The 18,956-nt window shown below is 42.9% G+C and overlaps 1 protein-coding gene across 6 annotated transcripts in view; it reads left to right on the forward strand.

Annotated features, from left to right (window-relative positions):
* LOC137431582 (lethal(2) giant larvae protein homolog 1) overlaps positions 1-18,956 on the forward strand; it is a 198,180-nt gene that overhangs the window by 156,428 nt on the left and 22,796 nt on the right. For all 6 annotated transcript variants that reach the window (XR_010985311.2, XR_010985312.2, XM_068123071.2 and 3 more), the window contains 7 exons: positions 3,169-3,322; positions 3,526-3,630; positions 3,744-4,036; positions 4,149-4,293; positions 4,979-5,132; positions 8,444-8,560; positions 9,947-10,113. Coding sequence is in view for 4 of the 6 variants with exons in the window: in XM_068123071.2 (XP_067979172.2) it covers positions 3,169-3,322; positions 3,526-3,630; positions 3,744-4,036; positions 4,149-4,293; positions 4,979-5,132; positions 8,444-8,560; positions 9,947-10,113 (1,135 nt within the window). In the remaining 2 variants the exon portion in view is untranslated. The remainder of the gene's footprint in view (positions 1-3,168; positions 3,323-3,525; positions 3,631-3,743; positions 4,037-4,148; positions 4,294-4,978; positions 5,133-8,443; positions 8,561-9,946; positions 10,114-18,956) is intronic.

Raw genomic sequence — 18,956 nt, forward strand, 5'->3', positions numbered from 1 at the left:
GTCTTTAAAACAGCTGTTCACCACCATCTCTTATCCTCCCCCATCCAAAACCTTGATCTTTTCTACCCCCGCTAATTTCGGTCCCCTTGTGTTTTATACTTCTGCCACCCCCCCCCCCCCCCCCCCTTCCCACGCCTCCTTCCCCCAAGCCCTCTCCCTCCCACACTTCTCCCTGCTCTCAAATGTTGTGGTTGTGTTTTTCCCCTTCTCTCCCCATCTTGTCTTCCGCTCCCTCTTTTTGTATATTTTGTTTGTCTGGTTGATTTGTTTGTGAAATAAATGTTAGCTCTATCACGAGCCTCGATTCAGTATACAAAAAAAAAAAAAAAAAAAAAAAAAAAGCTACACTACCAAATTTGTACACTTCTGGAATTGTTTGATTTATTTGTATTCAAATGTCTGGTAATTGTTTTGTATTTATTTATGCGAATGTGTTCTTGTATATAACTGCCATTCATTTAAAAAGGCTTCGGCACTATTGAGCGTTTTTTTTTTTGTTTGTTTTTTTTGTTTTTTTTAACTCCAAAAAAACGAACTTTTTCTTTTCAAAGTTTTTTTTTTTGCCTAAAACACTCCCAGGCACTCACTGATGAACCTCTGAAAGTTTGATGAAGATCCATTCAGCCATCTCTGACTAAAACGCGGACACACACACACAGACAACTCGCGTTTATATATACAGTCACGTGAAAAAGTAAGTACACCCCATGTAAAGTTTTGACTTTTTCAACATATTTCAACATACAGCTATTTGATCTTCATTTCAACGATATTGATAGATAAAGGTGATATAATATAACAAATATCATGATACATTTACATTTTGTAGTCCATTGTATAATTTAAATAAACATAAATGCAAATTTCGCATGTGGAAAAAGTAAGTACACCCTTGGCTCTAATAGGTGGTATTGCCCCCTTTGGCAGAAACAACCTCAAGTAGGCGTTTCTTATAACTGTCTACCAGTCTCTGACATCGTCTGGGAGAAATTTTTGCCCACTCCTCCATGCAGAATTCTTTCAGCTGTACGATGTTTGAGGGGTTTCTTGCATGCACAGCTCGTTTCAAATCCGCCCACAACATCTCGATGGGATTTATATCCGGGCTTTGACTTGGCCATTCCAGAACCCTCCATTTCTTTCTTTTCAGCCATTCCTTGGTGGATTTACTGGTATGTTTAGAGTCATTGTCATGTTGCAAGGTCCACCATCGGTTGAGCTTCAACTTTCTGACAGATGGCCTCACATTATCCTCAACACCCTCTGGTACAATGAATAATTCATTGTGGATTCTATGATGGTGAGCTGCCCAGGCCTTGATGCAGCAAATCTGCCCCAAACAATAATATTTCCACCACCATGCTTTATAGTTGGTATCAGGTTGTTGTGGTCAAATGCTGTCTTTGGTTTTCGCCAAACATGTCTTCTGGTACTGTGGCCAAATAGCTCTACCTTTGACTCATCTGTCCAGAGCACATTGTTCCAGAAGTGCTGGTTTTTGCCTCGGTGTTCATTGGCAAACTTTCGTCTTGCCCTGATGTTCTTTCTGGACAGCAAAGGTTTCCTCCTGGCACACCTCCCATGTAGATCAAATTTGTGCAGCCTCTTTCTAATGGTAGACTCGTGCACTTTGACATCAACAATGGCAAGAGCTACCTGTCGATCCCGTGATGACATTCTGGGGTTCTTAGAGACTTCTTTCAGCATCTTGCGGTCTGCTCTCGGGCTGAACTTACCGGGGCGGCCTGGCCTGAACAAGTTGGCAGTTGTTTGGGATCTTCTCCACTTGGAGATGATCTTCCGGACAGTCGAATGATTGATTTCATATTGTTTGGAGATCTTTTTAAATCCCTTCCAAGACTCGTAGCCACCCATAACCTTCTTTCTGAAGGCCTCAGAGAGCTCTTTTGATCTAGGCATGGTGACACTGCACACTTCAACAACAAAGAGCAAACCAAACGAAATGTCTGAGGTTTAAATAAGACAGGTTCCTCCAAGATCCTCTCTAATGATGTTCTAATCATTTGCACCTGATTCTAATTTTAGGTATTTGAAGTAGTGATAAATGTAGGGGTGTACTTACTTTTTCCACATGTGAAATTTGCATTTATGTTTATTTAAATTATACAAAGGACTACAAAATGTAAATGTTTCATGATATTTGTTATATTATATCACCTTTATTTATCAATATTGTTGAAATGAAGATCAAATAGCTGTATGTTGAAATATGTTGAAAAAGTCAAAACTTCACATGGGGTGCACTTACTTTTTCACGTGACTATATGTATATATAACTCGGGATTTAAATTTAATTCAAAAATTGATCCAGACGTCTATTCTCTTTCAAACATTCAAACCGACATAGGTAGTTATTTATCACAGCATCTGTAGAATTTTCACCCTTTTACTCAACTCCGTTTCGCTGTTATTTGGTGGAGCAAAAAGTCAACTGAGCTTTATAGATATTTAGATGCTTCTGAATATAAGGTTTTTGGCCCTCAATGACCCACTGTCGTCGCCAATGGTGAGCATTGGTGCTGCCGAAGCTGTTACTAGCCTACAATCCTGGTTGAGTCGTCACTCCCTCTTGGGATGTCAGGGCAGGAATTTGGCCATGGTGCCGGCGATAGTTCGCTTACTCTTCATGAAAGACACCGTGGGATCTTTAACGTCCACCAACCAATGCCAGCCGACAGGGTGCTCAGTTCAACGTCCATCCGAGGGACGGCACACACATTGATGAATCGCTCTGCCTGTGAAACACCAGGATGACAGTTTATAGCTGGGTCGAGGTTCGAACCCAGGGTGGCCAGCTTAGAGGTGAGTGCATTGATCTCTAGGCCCTCCTGCCAGTCTCACTGATGCTTTAACTGTATCAGCTGGACTGTATTGTGATTGTTCTGATTGGTCATTTGAAATGTTTGCTTGGTTTGTGTTGTCCAACCTTAATTTTCCATTTATCTGTCTGTCTATCTATTTGTTGTACATTTTTCAAATGAAAGCAAAATGTTTTCTGGTGAAGAAATTATTTTGTACCAAGTTAAAATGTACAGACTTTGGTTTAGCCATGTCTACCTTAATATATTGCGGCTTATTATTGTTACTCATTTTGTGGGAGGTCCTCAGTGTTTGTTTTGTTCTTTACTTGATTTGTAATTGCTCCAGGCATGAGGATGGCTCGGTGCGCTTTTGGGATGCATCTGGTGTTGCACTGCAACCATTGTACAAGCTCAGCACAGCCAGTGTGTTTGTGACAGAGGCTGATCAGCCTGAGCCAATACAGGAAACAGATGAAGGCCACTGGCCTCCATTCAGGAAGGTTGGTATTGATATTTTTTTCATGTGCTCAGCTCAACTTTAACTTTGAGTTTAGAGAAAGTCTGAAAACAGTCGATGAAAGCATGAGAAAAAAATGCTTTTTTATGTTGTGGCTTCATTGAAAGGTTGTTGCAGTTTTACTGCTTTTGCCTTTGCTCAATTCCACCATTCTTTCACTTCAAACTCCCATAATCCCTGCTTCAGGTGGGCTGCTTTGATCCTTACAGTGATGATCCACGACTAGGCATTCAAAAGATCTCTTTGTGCAAGTTCAGTGGGCAGCTTGCATTGGCGGGCTCTGCAGGCCAGGTGAATTGTTGGAGCTTTTTTATGTGCTTGGGTGGCCCTATGCAACCGATGCATCAAATTAGTGAAGCAATTTTGTGCCACAGCTATGCACCTCTCCCTAAACATTTTCTTAGGTGCTGCTTATGGAGCTGAATGACGAATCTACAGAGCATGAGATCAATACTTACACAATGGATCTGCTTGAGGAGAATGAGACCTTCCGCTGGAAGGGCCACGATAGGTTAATCATCCGATCGGGCCCTGTTCCACTGCCTGCAGGCTACCAGCCGCAGTTGGTAGTGCAGGCTATGCCACCAGCCTCTTTGACAGCACTTGCTCTGCAAGCCGAGTGGCATCTCCTGGCATTTGGAACGAGTCATGGTTTTGGTCTCTTTGACTGTCACCAGCGCAAGTCTGTGTTAACTAAGTATGTGTGTGGTGCTGCTTGTTGTCTCTGCTTTTTATCTCTGCTTTTTATTTTGCTCTTACGTTTATCAGCGAGACAGAAGCAATGTAACGTGGGATTTACCTCTTTCCAGATGCACACTACACCCCAACGATGCACTTGCCTTAGAGGGTCCACTTTCTCGGGTCAAGTCTCTCAAGAAATCATTACGTCAGTCTTTTCGTCGTATGCGCAAGAGCCGCACTACAGCTCGCAAACGCCCAGACCCCACTACCAAGGTATGTGCGCACCTGCGTGTAGCATGCAAATCTTTTTTGTTGTTTTAATTTATCGCAAATATTGGGCCAGCTAAACTTGTCAAATAACAGATAAAAAATATTTGAAACTATGTACAGCTTTTCATGGTAATGTCAAATAAAATTGTGTAATAAAAAGTACTTTTCCACTGACATATTGAGATGTGGGTCAGGCAGTGTTGCTGCTGGCCCTGCCCTTTTATTGTTATTTTTTTTCTGGTACTTTTAAGAACTATCAGTTTGATTAAATACTAGCAGGGGCCTCCTTTTTGGGGTGGTGTATAGGCAATGTAGCGCTTCCTCGCATACTCAGCAATTCATGTTTAGCAATGTAAAGGTAGGACATGGCAATTGTAAACATGGCAGGCTCGATGATGTCTTTGGCCTGAACTGTATGAAAATCCAAATGCCAGTGGGTGGAGTCAGCCTTCCTACAGTGACGTCGCTGTGGCTGGAGTCAGGCCAGCTGTTTAACCGATGGGCGGAAAGAGAGAAACAGATGGACAGAAAACTGCCGTGACTTTAATATATAGATGACATGCTGGTTTTTGTTTTTGTTTCACATCGTTTCACATCGTTTTCATTTCACAGCAAAAACATAGTATTTTGGGATTGGTAGGAATTGTGCCATTTTGCTGTTCTTGAAAGCTTACACGTCGATCTTCAGGTACGCGAGGCAAATGCACGGCTGGCAGAGCAGGATCTGCCAGGTGAGGTGGAGCTAGCCCCAGTCCAGAGGCGAGTCGAGGCGCGTTCCCCAGATGATTCCTTCACCGGCATGGTCAAGTGTCTCTACTTTGCCGATACATTTCTTCGTGATGGTATTCTTCTTCATGCAAACGTTTGAAAAAAATATTTTAATTGGTTTGAATTTGCTTTTGAAGTGTTTTCTAAGTACAAGTGCATGTATTTGATAAGCCCTAGTTGGTGTTTATTTGTATCTATCAAGCTTTTGTCATTTTTCTGTTTTTTATGCCTCCGCCCCCGAAGGTGGCCGGAGGCATTATGTTTTCGGGTTGTCCGTCCGTCTGTCCGTACGGGCTAAACCTTGTTTTTCTCAGCAACCACATGGTTGATTGAGATGAAACTTTCAGGGTAGGAGTGACACCTATGCTGAATATTTTAATGATGATTGTGACGTCATAGGTCACGTGGTATGGCAGCCACCTTGGATTAAACGCAAATAATTTAAAAAAAAATCTCGGTAACCGCTGAATTGAAAAATTTTAAATTTGGCACATTGTCATGTACTCCCAATGGGGAACAAAAGCATGATAATGGTGACATCATAGGTGAAGTGGTATACCAGCCAAAAATGTTTTGAATTGAATTCCTTATCCTAAAAATCTGAAATTGCATGCACATGATCTATGACCCATTTGTATTGAAATATTAAATTTTGACATCATAGGTCACATGGTTTGGCAGCCATATTGGATTTAACCTAAAAGCTTTAAAAAACGCCCTCTCCCAAACCACCAAATTTATTGACTCAAAACTTTACATGTGTCATTGACTTGGCATGGTGATTAAAAGTTGATCATGAAAATATCGTTGGTCACATGGTGTGGCAGCCATATTGGATTGAAGGAAAATATTAAATAATTATATCTCTTAAACCGCTTACCCTATCGATGCTACATTTTACAAATATCATCTAACATCATTGTTGCATATTGTTTGAAAATGATGTAGGTCATGTGGCTTGGCAGCCATCTTGAATAGAAAAACGAACCTTATCCGATCAACACGAAACTTCACAAATGTGATCCCCAACATACATATGCAGAGTGTACATTTTTAAGGTCAAAAGTCTCGTGGTGTGGCAGCCATATTAGCTTGAAAGCCAATATTTTTAAAAATCCATTCTCTGAAACTACCTCACCGATTGATGTGAAACCTGTCATGGCTGGTGAAAATGTGATAATTGAAAACAGCTGAAGGGATTTAAATCAAACTTTATTTTTAGGACAGTGAACAAGGGCATCTACCCATTGTGGGACTATGCGGAGGCATATTGGCAACACAGTTGCGTTGCTCTCGTTCTAAATTTTTTCTAATCCAAGGTCTAAGGCTCGTAATGGAGCACACACACACACACACACACACACACACACACACACACACACACACACGATACAAACACATAACACAGCCACTGAGCTTGGGGAAAATGCCGTCACTTCCTGGGATACTCTGTGTACCAGCGACGTCATAACAATGACACCGCTTTTCTCACCAACTCAAACGAGTTATTGAGGCTGTCCTCTGAAAGGTATCGCTCTGATATAGATGTCAAGACTCAAGGGTGAGATCTTGTACTTTCTCACATGACTTCTTTCACTTTCCAATGTTCAAGTACAATTGAAGTTACTGATGGTCCTTCACTGTTTTCTGGCTGTTTAGGCTGATAATGGCTTGTCTCAGAACTTCTTTCATATACAGTATTTGCATCACTTGTATTTCGCAGAAATATTGACAAAAGACAACTGGCATACAATTTATACCTGTCCAAACAGAATTTTCAGTTGTCCCAGACACCTGTTAATATCAAGTCCACCACATTCACTAATACTCCTTGTGTATTTGGAAGTATTACTTACAGTATTTGGAAGCATATCTACACACACCCCATTTATTGTGATCTTCCCTCCCTCCTCTCCCCCTCCCCACCATTTTGATTGCAGTTGTTTTCATTCAAAGGCCTTGCGACATTTTCTGAAAGACACTTTACAAATGGCATTACTATAACTAATGGATATGACGTAAAAAAAAAACAGTTATTTGCTGCTGTCAGTGCATAAAATAGATATTTTCTTTTGAGAGTTAAAAAATAATATACAGTGGAACCTTGACTTACGAGTTTAATTCGTTCTGTGACCGAGCTCGTAACTCAATTTGCTCGTTTCTCAAATTAAATTTCCCCATTAAAATGCATTGAAATGCTATTAATCCGTTCCAGCCCGCCAAAAACCACACCAATTTTTTTTTTAATATACAGTTATATATAAAAATATCTCGCGCTTTATATTTCACCTGTATGCAGCATACAAGTTGGCAGGATGGCCTGGACTGGAGGTACGCACACTTGACTCTAAACTGTCCAGCCTGGGTTTGAATCCCGACCCAGCTATAACCTGTCATGGGTGAATCACAGGCAGGGTGATTCATCAATGTGTGTACCGCTAAACTGGGCGCCCCGTTTGCGTCCCATTAGTTGTTGGATGTTAAGGATCTCACCGTGTTTTCCACAAAGAGAAGGCGAGCTATCGCCGGCACTCTGAACAAGTTGTGGCCTGGCATGCTCTTCTCCTCTGCCGTTATATACGTCCTCCTCGGCATCTTTTTCCAGAAGAGCCCTGTCTCGTCACAGTTGAAGATTTGCTGGGGGATCTATCGTTCGGCTTCTATCAGTTCGGCAAAAGTTATAATAAAATCTTCAGCTGCCTTCACATCCGCCTCACCAAGTCGACAACACGCACACCTCGCTCATGTTTTTCGACGATTGCGTGTTTTATATCCAAGCACATCATCCTCTTCTTCTTCTCAGTTATAATAAAATCTTCAGCTGCCTTCACATCCGCCTCACCAAGTCGACAACACGCACACCTCGCTCATGTTTTTCGACGATTGCGTGTTTTATATCCAAGCACATCATCCTCTCCTCCCTTGGCACTCAATTTCTTAGGACCCATGGTTAAAACTAAGAAATTTTCCAAAATAACCAAAATGCGAAAACAAAGCAGCAGCGATATACGGCAGAGATACTTGCACGGCAAGATAACCACGTGACCGGAACCCACCTGGTGGCGGGTAGCGTAAGCTCGTAACTCAGATCTCGGCTCGCATCTCAAAGCAATAAACCGCCCAAGCGACGGCTCGTATCTCGGAAAACTCGTAAGTTGGTGCACTCGTAAGTCAAGGTTCCACTGTATGTATGTATATATATATATATATATATATATATATATACACACACACACACACACACACACACACACACACACACACACACACACACACACACACACACACACACACACACACACACACACACACACATCGCATGCATCACATGTATCACATGTAGTCCAAATGTCAGTCTAAAGTTTCTAATTGATGCTGTCTCCAGGTTCCCACCATGGTCCCAGTCTCTGGGCTGGCACAAATGCTGGTGTTGTCTACGCTTATTCTCTGGAGATTCCCACGCCAGAGCACAGAAATGAGCAGCCAATACATGCGCGATTTGGTAAGACCCCACTCTCCTCAGGTGCTCTGTTTTTGTATATGATGTTGTGGCTCGTGGAGGAGCTAGAACAAAGACCAGATCAGGACATAACAGAACAAAAGGAATAGAGTAGTAGCAATAGGGGTGTCACACCAAGGGTTATTGGGTTAGAAAGTATCATGGTTGTGGATGGGTTATGATCTCAGATGGTACAGACAGCTGTCTTGAAGCCCTGGAAGGAACAATTGGATTGAAGAAACTGAGGGTGTTTCACAGGTAGGGAAAACAGGAACGAATGAGTGGAGGTGTCGTGATTCTGGATTTGGGAGATTCACCATGGGGAGGCTACTGGCGGGGTGGGGTGGGGGGAGGCTCAGCACAAAAAGGGCAGACAGTGCTAGACCAGAAAGGAGGCGGCGGAATACAGAGATGCCACCAACCTGTCTGTGATGCAAAAGTGATAATCCCAGAGACTCGGCCTCATTGTGGGAGATTCCAATGATTTTGAGATGTCTTTTTTCCATGGCCTCACGCTGAGTGGGTGCTAGGCCAGGGCCATAAGCCCAGAGGGGAGAGATGTACTCCATCAAGCTGTGGATGAAAGCCTTGTGGCTAGATAAAAGTTCAGGCATGCCAAGGAAAGATTTGCACAATGGAGTATGCTCAGACGGCAACTGGCTTTGTAAGCAAATATAGATGTATTCTTTGCCCAAGAAACATCAGAGCTGATAGTGAGTCCCAAAAGTTTGAGTGACTGAACATCTTTTGAGGGCCACACATTGCCTACGAGAGTAGACGAAGTCAAGAAGCCAAGTGTGTAGCTGGCCTTGGATGCCTTAGGCAGAGAATTTTGGAGAGGTGGGGTGCCAGACCGTGGGAATAGTCCAGACAGACTTAACAAGATGCCACCTGGTTTTCGAGGAGAGAGACAAGTTTGAGAGATCACTCTTGAGGTTGCACAGATGTCGTTTTCTGGCTATCCTGAATATGGCCACAAGCTTGTTGCAGTCTTTATGGAGTGCTCTGAGATTGCCTTCCAGGAAGATGAGGTACGTTGTTTCAAGGTAACCTCCTTGCCACAAGATTCAGTGTACCATGGATGGGCTGATGGGTATCTGAAGACTGGATGGGATCGATCTGTGCATAAAGGGACAGTAGGTTTCTGTGGAAGAATTCCCAAGCTGAGTTAATATCAGGGGTAGTAGATATGGGAGACCAGTTCTGAATTGAGATGGCTGCTTGCAGTCCATGCCAGTCTACTTGAGTGAACTACCTGACTCACCAGTGCTGATGCTACTCTCTGAGAATAGCAAGAGAGATGTTCTCTCACAAGCACATGATGTCCTTATTTGTCATCAACCCTTTGCTGCACTAAAATGGGATTGATTGCTGCCCCCTGTCTTCCAGGCAAGGAGATCCAGCTAATGCACCGTGCACCTGTATTGGCACTTGCTGTACTCGATGGTAAAAGCAGTCCCTTACCAGAGCCTCTTGAAGTCCTACATGATTTGGCGAAATCTCCAGACTTGCACGGCCATCATTCCCTGCTCATTGTTTCTGAGGAGCAGTTCAAGGTTTGTCCGACCTGCTTCTTGATTTATTTACTCATTGTATTTTGCACATATACCTTTTGTTGTGTTCTTTTCATTCCATACATTTTCCAACCTTATTCTGCCATCCCTGTAAATAAATTTAAATTGCCAAAGTTCTGGAGCAGATGGAATTTGCCAGCATTTTCTGTGCAGATGAGGGCTGCTCAAAATCAGAAGAGTCCACGACAGCCAACTTTTTATTTTAAAAAAATAGTTCCTTTCGCAATTTATCTTTGAAATTGTCTATGCGATTATAATATATACATACTATCGTGTTCCTGGGGTTAACACCCCTGGGGACGGATAGCCGATCGAGTTTTACACTCCAAGGCATTCAATCCAATGGTGGTGTGAATACACGCGGGGGATGAGGGTGGTGAGCTCTCACCTGTACGGATCCCACGGACGTCCTCGACCCTGGTAATCAATTTGAACCAACACGGAATTATAATGCAAAAATACCGGCTTTATTGAAAGAAATGCCGGTAACAAAAGAATGCCCGGTAAACTAAAATCCCTAAGCGAGGGACCCTCCAACAGACTTGTATACAACACAAGGGGGAAAATAACTGGAAAATAATGCGTTTGTTTTTGTACTCTGCTTTGAGCAGCTCTTTAACCCCGTCGGGAATCGTCACAGCCTTCGTGATGCTACGCTGGTAGTGTGTCCTTGCGCGGGAAAACACGCCTTGGCGTGCAGTTTATGCGTGGGAACCAGGCCTTAGCGCGCCGTTCGTTCACTTCAGCCGCGCTCGTCCTCATCGTCAAGTTTGTGCGCGGGAACCAGGCCTTAGTGTGCCGTTCATTCACTCCAGCCACGCCTGTCCTCGTCGTCCACTTCACACAGCACCGACGTCTCAGCGCACCCAGACGACGCACAGCCACCGCCGACGAGCCAAGGAAACGACAATGCAGTCGCTCGAACCGATGAAAGCCAGGGACCACAAAGACAAAATGAGCGACTGTGTTCGCCGTCCACGAATACCAGGAAGCGAGAGGGATATACAGTGCATTCAGAAAGTATTCAGACCCCTTCACTTTTTTCACATTTTGTTATGTTGCAGCCTCATGCTGAAATCGTTTAAATTTATTTTTCCCTCATCAATCTACACTCAATACCCCATAATGACAAAGAGAAAACAGGATTTTAGAAAGTTTTGCAAATTTATTAAAAAGAAAAAACTGCAATATCACATTTACATGAGTATCCATACCCTTTGCTATGACGCTTGAAATTTAGCTCCGGTGCCTCCCATTTCTCTTGATCATCTTTGAGATGTTTCTACACCTTAATTGGAGTCCACCTGTGGTAAATTCAATTGATTGGACATGATTTGGAAAGGCACACACCTGTCTATATAAGGTCTCACAGCTGACAATGCATATCAGAGCAAAACCCAAGCCATGAGGTCGAAGGAACTGTCCGCAGAGCTCAGAGACAGGATTGTGTCGAGGCACAGATCTGGGGAAGCCTACAAAAAAATTTCTGCTGCATTGAAGGTTCCCAAGAGCACAGTGGCCTCCATAATTCTTAAATGGAAGAAGTTTGGAACAATCAGGACTCTTGCTAGAGCTGGCCGCCCGGCCAAACTGAGCAATCGGGGGAGAAGGGCTTTGGTAAGAGAGGTGACCAAGAACCCGATGGTCACTCTGGCTGAGCTCCAGAGATCCTGTGTGGAGATGGGAGAAATTTCCAGAAGGACAACCATCACTGCAACACTCCACCGATCTGGGCTTTATGGCAGAGTGGCCAGACGGAAGCCTCTCCTCAGTGAAAGATACTCAGTGAAAGGTGTGTGTGTGTGTGTGTGTATATATATATATTATATATATAGATAGATAGATAGATAGATAGATATACTTTCTGAATGCACTGTACAACTGCTCATAATGGGGGCCAGCCCGGAGAGAGGGAAAATGTCAGGACCCAAGTCTTTTGTACCCAGGGTTCTTACGTCATCCGACGACGTCGCGCCATGCTCCTATCAGCGAGTCCCATCTCATCACTCTATGGTACCCTAACCAATCACTACTCTTCAGGGCGTGGCCTCATGGACCTGTCTGCTTGATGTTGCGATGTTACGATGTTGCGGCTGGCGGCACCAGCGGTATTGTTCAATGTCCTGCTCCAGTTGTTTTTATTAAATGTTATTGCGCGCCGATTGTTTGCTGGTAGTGTGTGTGTAGTGTCATAGGGGCAGAGGCAATTTACATACAGGGAATTTACCATTAATCCCTAACTAATTAACATAACCACACCCCTCATCATGGGAACATTTATACACTTACGCGACATCCGATTTAACAGATTCCCTACTTATGGTACATGGGGGTTCTTCTTAATCATCGCGACATTCGGAGCACACTATCTATCTATAATTCCACTAATCTCTGTGTGTATGTGTGTGTGTATGTGTGTGTGTATACGACAACGATTTCTCGACAACTACCGGTCCGATATACTTGAAACTTGCCAGGTATATTGCTGGGGACCCGAGGATGTGCCTTTTCAAGGTTTGAAATTAATCGGACAAGTACTTACCGAGCTATGGCGATTTAGCCGTTCGCCGTTCGCTTTGGCGTTGCGAATGGACCAAACCATTTCATGTAAATAGAGGGGGGGGTTCTGTCATCTGTGGTCGTTGCGAATGGACCAAACCATTTCATGTAAATAGAGGGGGGGGATTGTCACTGTACTCGCAAGCCGTTCGCCGTTCGCTTTGGCGTTGCGAATGGACCAAACCATTTCATGTAAATAGAGGGGGGGGGATATAATTTTAGATAGATATATAGTACGGGCATATATATAGTACGGGCATGCCCTAGTACTATACAATTCTACCTGGACTAAGGTATTGCATTGCCTAACCCCCATAAACGTAACAATGCATACACACAACCCTTCGTATTTGCGTTTTACTTTCCTGGAAAACCTTGCGTATATGGATACCTTTGTTTAATAGGGGAAAGGAGGATAGGTTCCCTCGCCAACCTGAACATACAGGTTGGTGGGGTGAGAGGGGTTGTGGGAAGGAGGGGTGGTAGAGGAATGGTAAATGTTTAAAAACAATGATGTTGATAAGTAAATGATAATGCAGTACACAGAACAGTGTTTTTATGCCTCCTCTAACAAAGACATCGTTGGCATTGTTTTCGGGTTGTCCGTCCACGCGTCTGTGATGTATTTTTCGTTACCGCAATAACTTAAGAACAGCTAAGGGTATCCATCAATCTTGGCACACGTATGTATAATGATGTCAAGATTAACTCATTTGATTATGGGGTTAAGAGGCTAAAGGTCAGAGGGCCCCGTAAGGTTAAAATTCTGTTACTGCACTACCTTGTGACCAAGTGATGGGATTTCGACCAAACTTGGTATGAGTATAATATGAAGAGTTCATACGCAAAAACCGATAAACAAATTTCTCTCGAAATAATGTACATTTTTGACGTTGTTGAAGAGCCTGTGTTGCTGTCACCATCGGGACGTAAAAAGAAGCAGCTTCCAGGAAATTATGCTCGAACTGTGGTGAAGAGAGCTCGGCATAGTGGTGATGGTAAAAATCCAGCTATTTCATGTGCGCACAATGTACATGTGTGCATGGCATCTACCCTGTCTGCTGACTATCTTTCTTGCATCAATAGGTAGCTTTATTCAATGGAAAATAGTCAAACAGGATTTTATTTTGCTTTTTCAAATGGGAACACATAAGTGTAAACGAAGGAGGCCGAAAGCTGAAGATGTAAACAAACAGAGCGCCAGGGATGTCACAGTGATGTACTTCCTTCTGAAGGTAAACAAAGAAAGTATTCCTGTATGCAAGGCTTCATTCCTCAGCATATTGTTTGAGTATAGTCGGGAATGGTCTCAATTATTAATTTATTACTTGCAAAATCGAAGATTTTTCAAGTATATTGGTCGGTTGTGTTTGTGACTCTGTCTGTCTGTTTGTTTGTTTGCTTCTTTGTTTGCTTGCTTGTTTGTTTGTCACCGGCCTACAGGTCACAATTTTCAACCAAACTTCACCAAGTGGTAGAGTTGGTCAAATGCCAGAAGCCTATTGTTTTTGGGGTCAATAGGTCAAAAGGTCAACATAGGCCAAAGGTCACCAACTTTGCTAAATTTCTAAAATCCTCAATTTTCATCCGATTGACTTGAAATTTGAAGACCACTTGCATATCTGGTCATTGAATTCAACCACCAAGAATTTTTGAAGTCAACATAGGCCAAATGGTCAACATAGGCCAAATTTCTAAAATCCTCAATTTTCATCCAATTGACTTGAAATTTGGAGAGGACTTGCACATCTCGTCACTGAATTCAACCACCAAGTATTCTTGAGGTCAACATAGGCCAAAAGGTCAACATAGGCCAAATTTCTAAAATCCTCTATTTTCATCGAATTGACTTGAAAATTGAACAGCATTTGCACATTGAGTCACTAAATAGGGAAACTAACTATTTTTGAGGTAAAAAGGTCAAAGGTCAACTGAAGGTCAACCTTCCAAAATCATCATTTTTAATCTGAAAAATCGTGACTTTTCATCCTGTTGACCCGAGCTTTGATCAAGATTGTAAATTTTAAACTTCATGAAATAGACAATTTGCTGTATCATTGGAAAACTTTGGGGGGGGGGGGGCGTATTTTGCAAGTATCATGCTACGCATGACGTTTTCTTGTTTATTTATTGCCAATTTTTTGGCCAAAACAAGAATTACCCCACTGTGGTCACAACCAGCAACATGAAACAACCCCAATATATATACACAAAGAATTAAGTTAAGCACCCCCCCCGTTTTTTTACAACCTCGCACATTACAAGTTTGTTGTCGTCAAAACAGTGTAATATACCCATGATATTGCTATATTTTCTGGAGAAGTGATATTATGGTCACATAAAAACATAACAATCATGCCGTTTTCAATATTTTATTCTGAATAATTTAAGGTGAAATTTTTTGGGAATTTTAGGCATATTTTCACCTCAATTTAAGTATGGAGCTATAGGTCCATCACGGACAGTGTGGATGACGTTTATGTTTTCTAACGTACAGTCATTGTTCTGAGAAGACCTCTAGCGATCTTTGCGTCAATAACGTGTGTAGGACCCACGTGATCGGATCACTGACTCAACCCTACGTCTCATAGACCCTGTAAGCCGTCGTATGCGTTGCTGTGGCAGGTTGTTCCATTCCCGATGTAATGCACGTTCCAATTCATCCAGATTGGCTATTGGAGGGACCATCTTCGCAATTTGTCGTCCCAACATGTCCCAAACGTGCTCGAGGGGGTTCAACCTGCCACAGCAACACATACGACGGCTTACAGGGTCTATGAGACGTAGGGTTGAGTCAGTGATCCGATCACGTGGGTCCTACACACGTTATTGACGCAAAGATCGCTAGAGGTCTTCTCAGAACAATGACTGTACGTTAGAAAACATAAACGTCATCCACACTGTCCGTGATGGATCTATAGCTCCATACTTAAATTGAGGTGAAAATATGCCTAAATTTCCCAAAAAATTTCACCTTAAATTATTCAGAATAAAATATTGAAAACGGCATGATTGTTATGTTTTTATGTGACCATAATATCACTTCTCCAGAAAATATAGCAATATCATGGGTATATTACACTGTTTTGACGACAACAAACTTGTAATGTGCGAGGTTGTAAAAAAACGGGGGGGGTGCTTAACTTAATTCTTTGTGTATATATATATATATATATATATATATATATATATATATATATATATATATATATATATATATATACAGTGGGGAGAACAAGTATTTGATACACTGCCGATTTTGCAGGTTTTCCCACTTACAAAGCACGTAAAGGTCTGTAATTTTTATCATAGGTACACTTCAACTGTGGAAGACGGAATCTAAAACAAAAATCCTGAAAATCACATTGTATGATTTTTAAGTAATTAATTTGCATTTTATTGCATGAAATAAGTATTTGATCACCTACCAACCAGTAAGAATTCCGGCTCTCACAGACCTGTTAGTTTTTTCTTTAAGAAGCCCTCCCATTCTCCACTCATTACCTGTATTAACTGCACCTGTTTGAACTCGTTATCTGCATAAAAGACGTCTCCAGACCGTCTCCGACCACAAAGACCGCAAAGACCGACCGCAAAGCCGTCTCCAGACCTGTCCACACTCAATCAGACTCCAACCTCTCCACAATGGGAAAGACCAGAGAGCTGTCTAAGGACATCAGGGACAAATTTGTAGACTTGCACAAGGCTGGGATGGGCTACAGGACAATAGGCAAGCAGCTTGGTGAGAAGGCAACAACTGTTGGTGCAATTATTAGAAAATGGAAGAAGTTCAAGATGACAGTCAATCTCCCTCGGTCTGGGGCTCCATGCAAGATCTCACCTCGTGGAGCCTCAATGATCATGAGAAAGGTGAGGGATCAGCCCAGAACTACACGGCAGGACCTGGTCAATGACCTGAAGAGAGCTGGGACCACAGTATCAAAGAAAACCATAAGTAACACACTACGCCGTCATGGATTAAAATCCTGCAGCGCACGCAAGGTCCCTCTGCTCAAGCCAGCGCATGTCCAGGCCCGTCTGAAGTTTGCCAATGACCATCTGGATGATCCAGAGGAGGAATGGGAGAAGGTCATGTGGTCTGATGAGACCAAAATAGAGCTTTTTGGTTTAAACTCCACTCGCCGTGTTTGGAGGAAGAAGAAGGATGAGTACAACCCCAAGAACACCATCCCAACCGTGAAGCATGGAGGTGGAAACATCATTCTTTGGGGATGCTTTTCTGCAAAGGGGACAGGACGACTGCACCGTATTGAGGGGAGGATGGATGGGGCCATGTATCGCGAGATCTTGGCTAACAATCTCCTTCCCTCAATAAGAGCATTGAAGATGGGGCGTGGCTGGGTCTTCCAGCATGACAACGACCCGAAACACACAGCCAGGGCAACTAAGGAGTGGCTCCGTACGAAGCATCTCAAGGTCCTGGAGTGGCCTAGCCAGTCTCCAGACCTGAACCCAATAGAAAATCTTTGGAGGGAGCTGAAAGTCTGTGTTGCGCAGCGACAGCCCCGAAACCTGAAGGATCTGGTGAAGATCTGTATGGAGGAGTGGGCTAAAATCCCTGCTGCAGTGTGTGCAAACCTGGTTAAGAACTACAGGAAACGTCTGATCTCTGTAATTGCAAACAAAGGTTTCTGTACCAAATATTAAGTTCTGTTTTTCTGATGTATCAAGTACTTATTTCATGCAATAAAATGCAAATTAATTACTTAAAAATCATACAATGTGATTTTCAGGATTTTTGTTTTAGATTCCGTCTTCCACAGTTGAAGTGTACCTATGATAAAAATTACAGACCTTGTCGTGCTTTGTAAGTGGGAAAACCTGCAAAATCGGCAGTGTATCAAATACTTGTTCTCCCCACTGTATATGTATATACAGTGGAACCTCGACTTACGAGTGCCCCAACTTACGAGTTTTTCGAGATACGAGCCGTCACTCTGGCAGTTTATTGCTTTGAGATGCGAGCCGAGATCCGAGTTACGAGCTTTCGCCACCCGGTCACGTGGTTATCTTGCCGTGCACGTACAGTATCTCTGTCGTATAGCGATGCATTTTAGTTTTCGCATTTCGGTTATTTTGAGTTTACGCCGCCAGGTGGGCTCCGGTCACGTGGTTATCTTGACGTGCACGTACAGTATCTCTGTCGTATAGCGCTAATGATATATAACGCCGCCGATAATGATATGATAATTTATGATAATCTATGCAGCACGACGTGGTCCTCACGTCACACAAGGCGCCTTTGCCGGCGCAAAACGGCTCTCTCAGGGTCAAACTCGGTATCGTTTTGAGCGCACGGTTCAGACCTTCAAGAAAAAGTTTATTTTGTAAAAATCGAGCCACGCGTTCAAAAGATATGACCGGTTTTGTTCGCCGGCACGTCGGCGCTCGAATCGAATCGAGTTAAAACGAACACTGCCGTTGTCGGGTCCGTCTGAGACAACCACCGGGCCTAGAACGCTGGGACCGGTCTCGTTGGATAGGCCTGGATCAGATCTCGAAACGCTGGAAGCTGCACCTCTCTGTGATAATCTTGTGGACCATGACAAGAGATCGTGCGACACGTGGTTATCATGCCGTGCAAGTACAGTATCTCTGCCGTCAACTTGTTCAGAGTGCCGGCGATAGCTCGCCTTCTCTTTGTGGAAAACACGGTGAGATCCTTAACATCCAACAACTAATGGGACGCAAACGGGGCGCCCAGTTTAGCGGTACACCCATTGATGAATCACCCTGCCTGTGATTCACCCATGACAGGTTATAGCTGGGTCGGGATTCAAACCCAGGCTGGACAGTTTAGACTTTAGAGTCAAGTGTGCGTACCTCCAGTCCAGGCCATCCTGCCAACTTGTATGCTGCATACAGGTGAAATATAAAGCGCGAGATATTTTTATATATACTGTATATTTAAAAAAAAATTGGTGTGGTTTTTGGCGGGCTGGAACGGATTAATAGCATTTCAATGCATTTCAATGGGGAAATTTGATTTGAGATACGAGCAATTTGAGGTACGAGCTCGGTCACGGAACGGATTAAACTCGTAAGTCAAGGTTCCACTGTATATATATATATGTATATATATATATATATATATATATATATATATATATATATATATATATATATATATATATATATATATATACACACACACACATATACACACACATACACACACATACACACACACACACTACATGGCCAAAGTTTGTGGATGCCCGAACATCTCACCCAGATGTGCTCGT

Source organism: Myxine glutinosa, chromosome 1 (genome assembly GCF_964187855.1).
Source record: "Myxine glutinosa chromosome 1, kmMyxGlut1.1, whole genome shotgun sequence".
NCBI lineage: Eukaryota > Metazoa > Chordata > Myxini > Myxiniformes > Myxinidae > Myxine > Myxine glutinosa.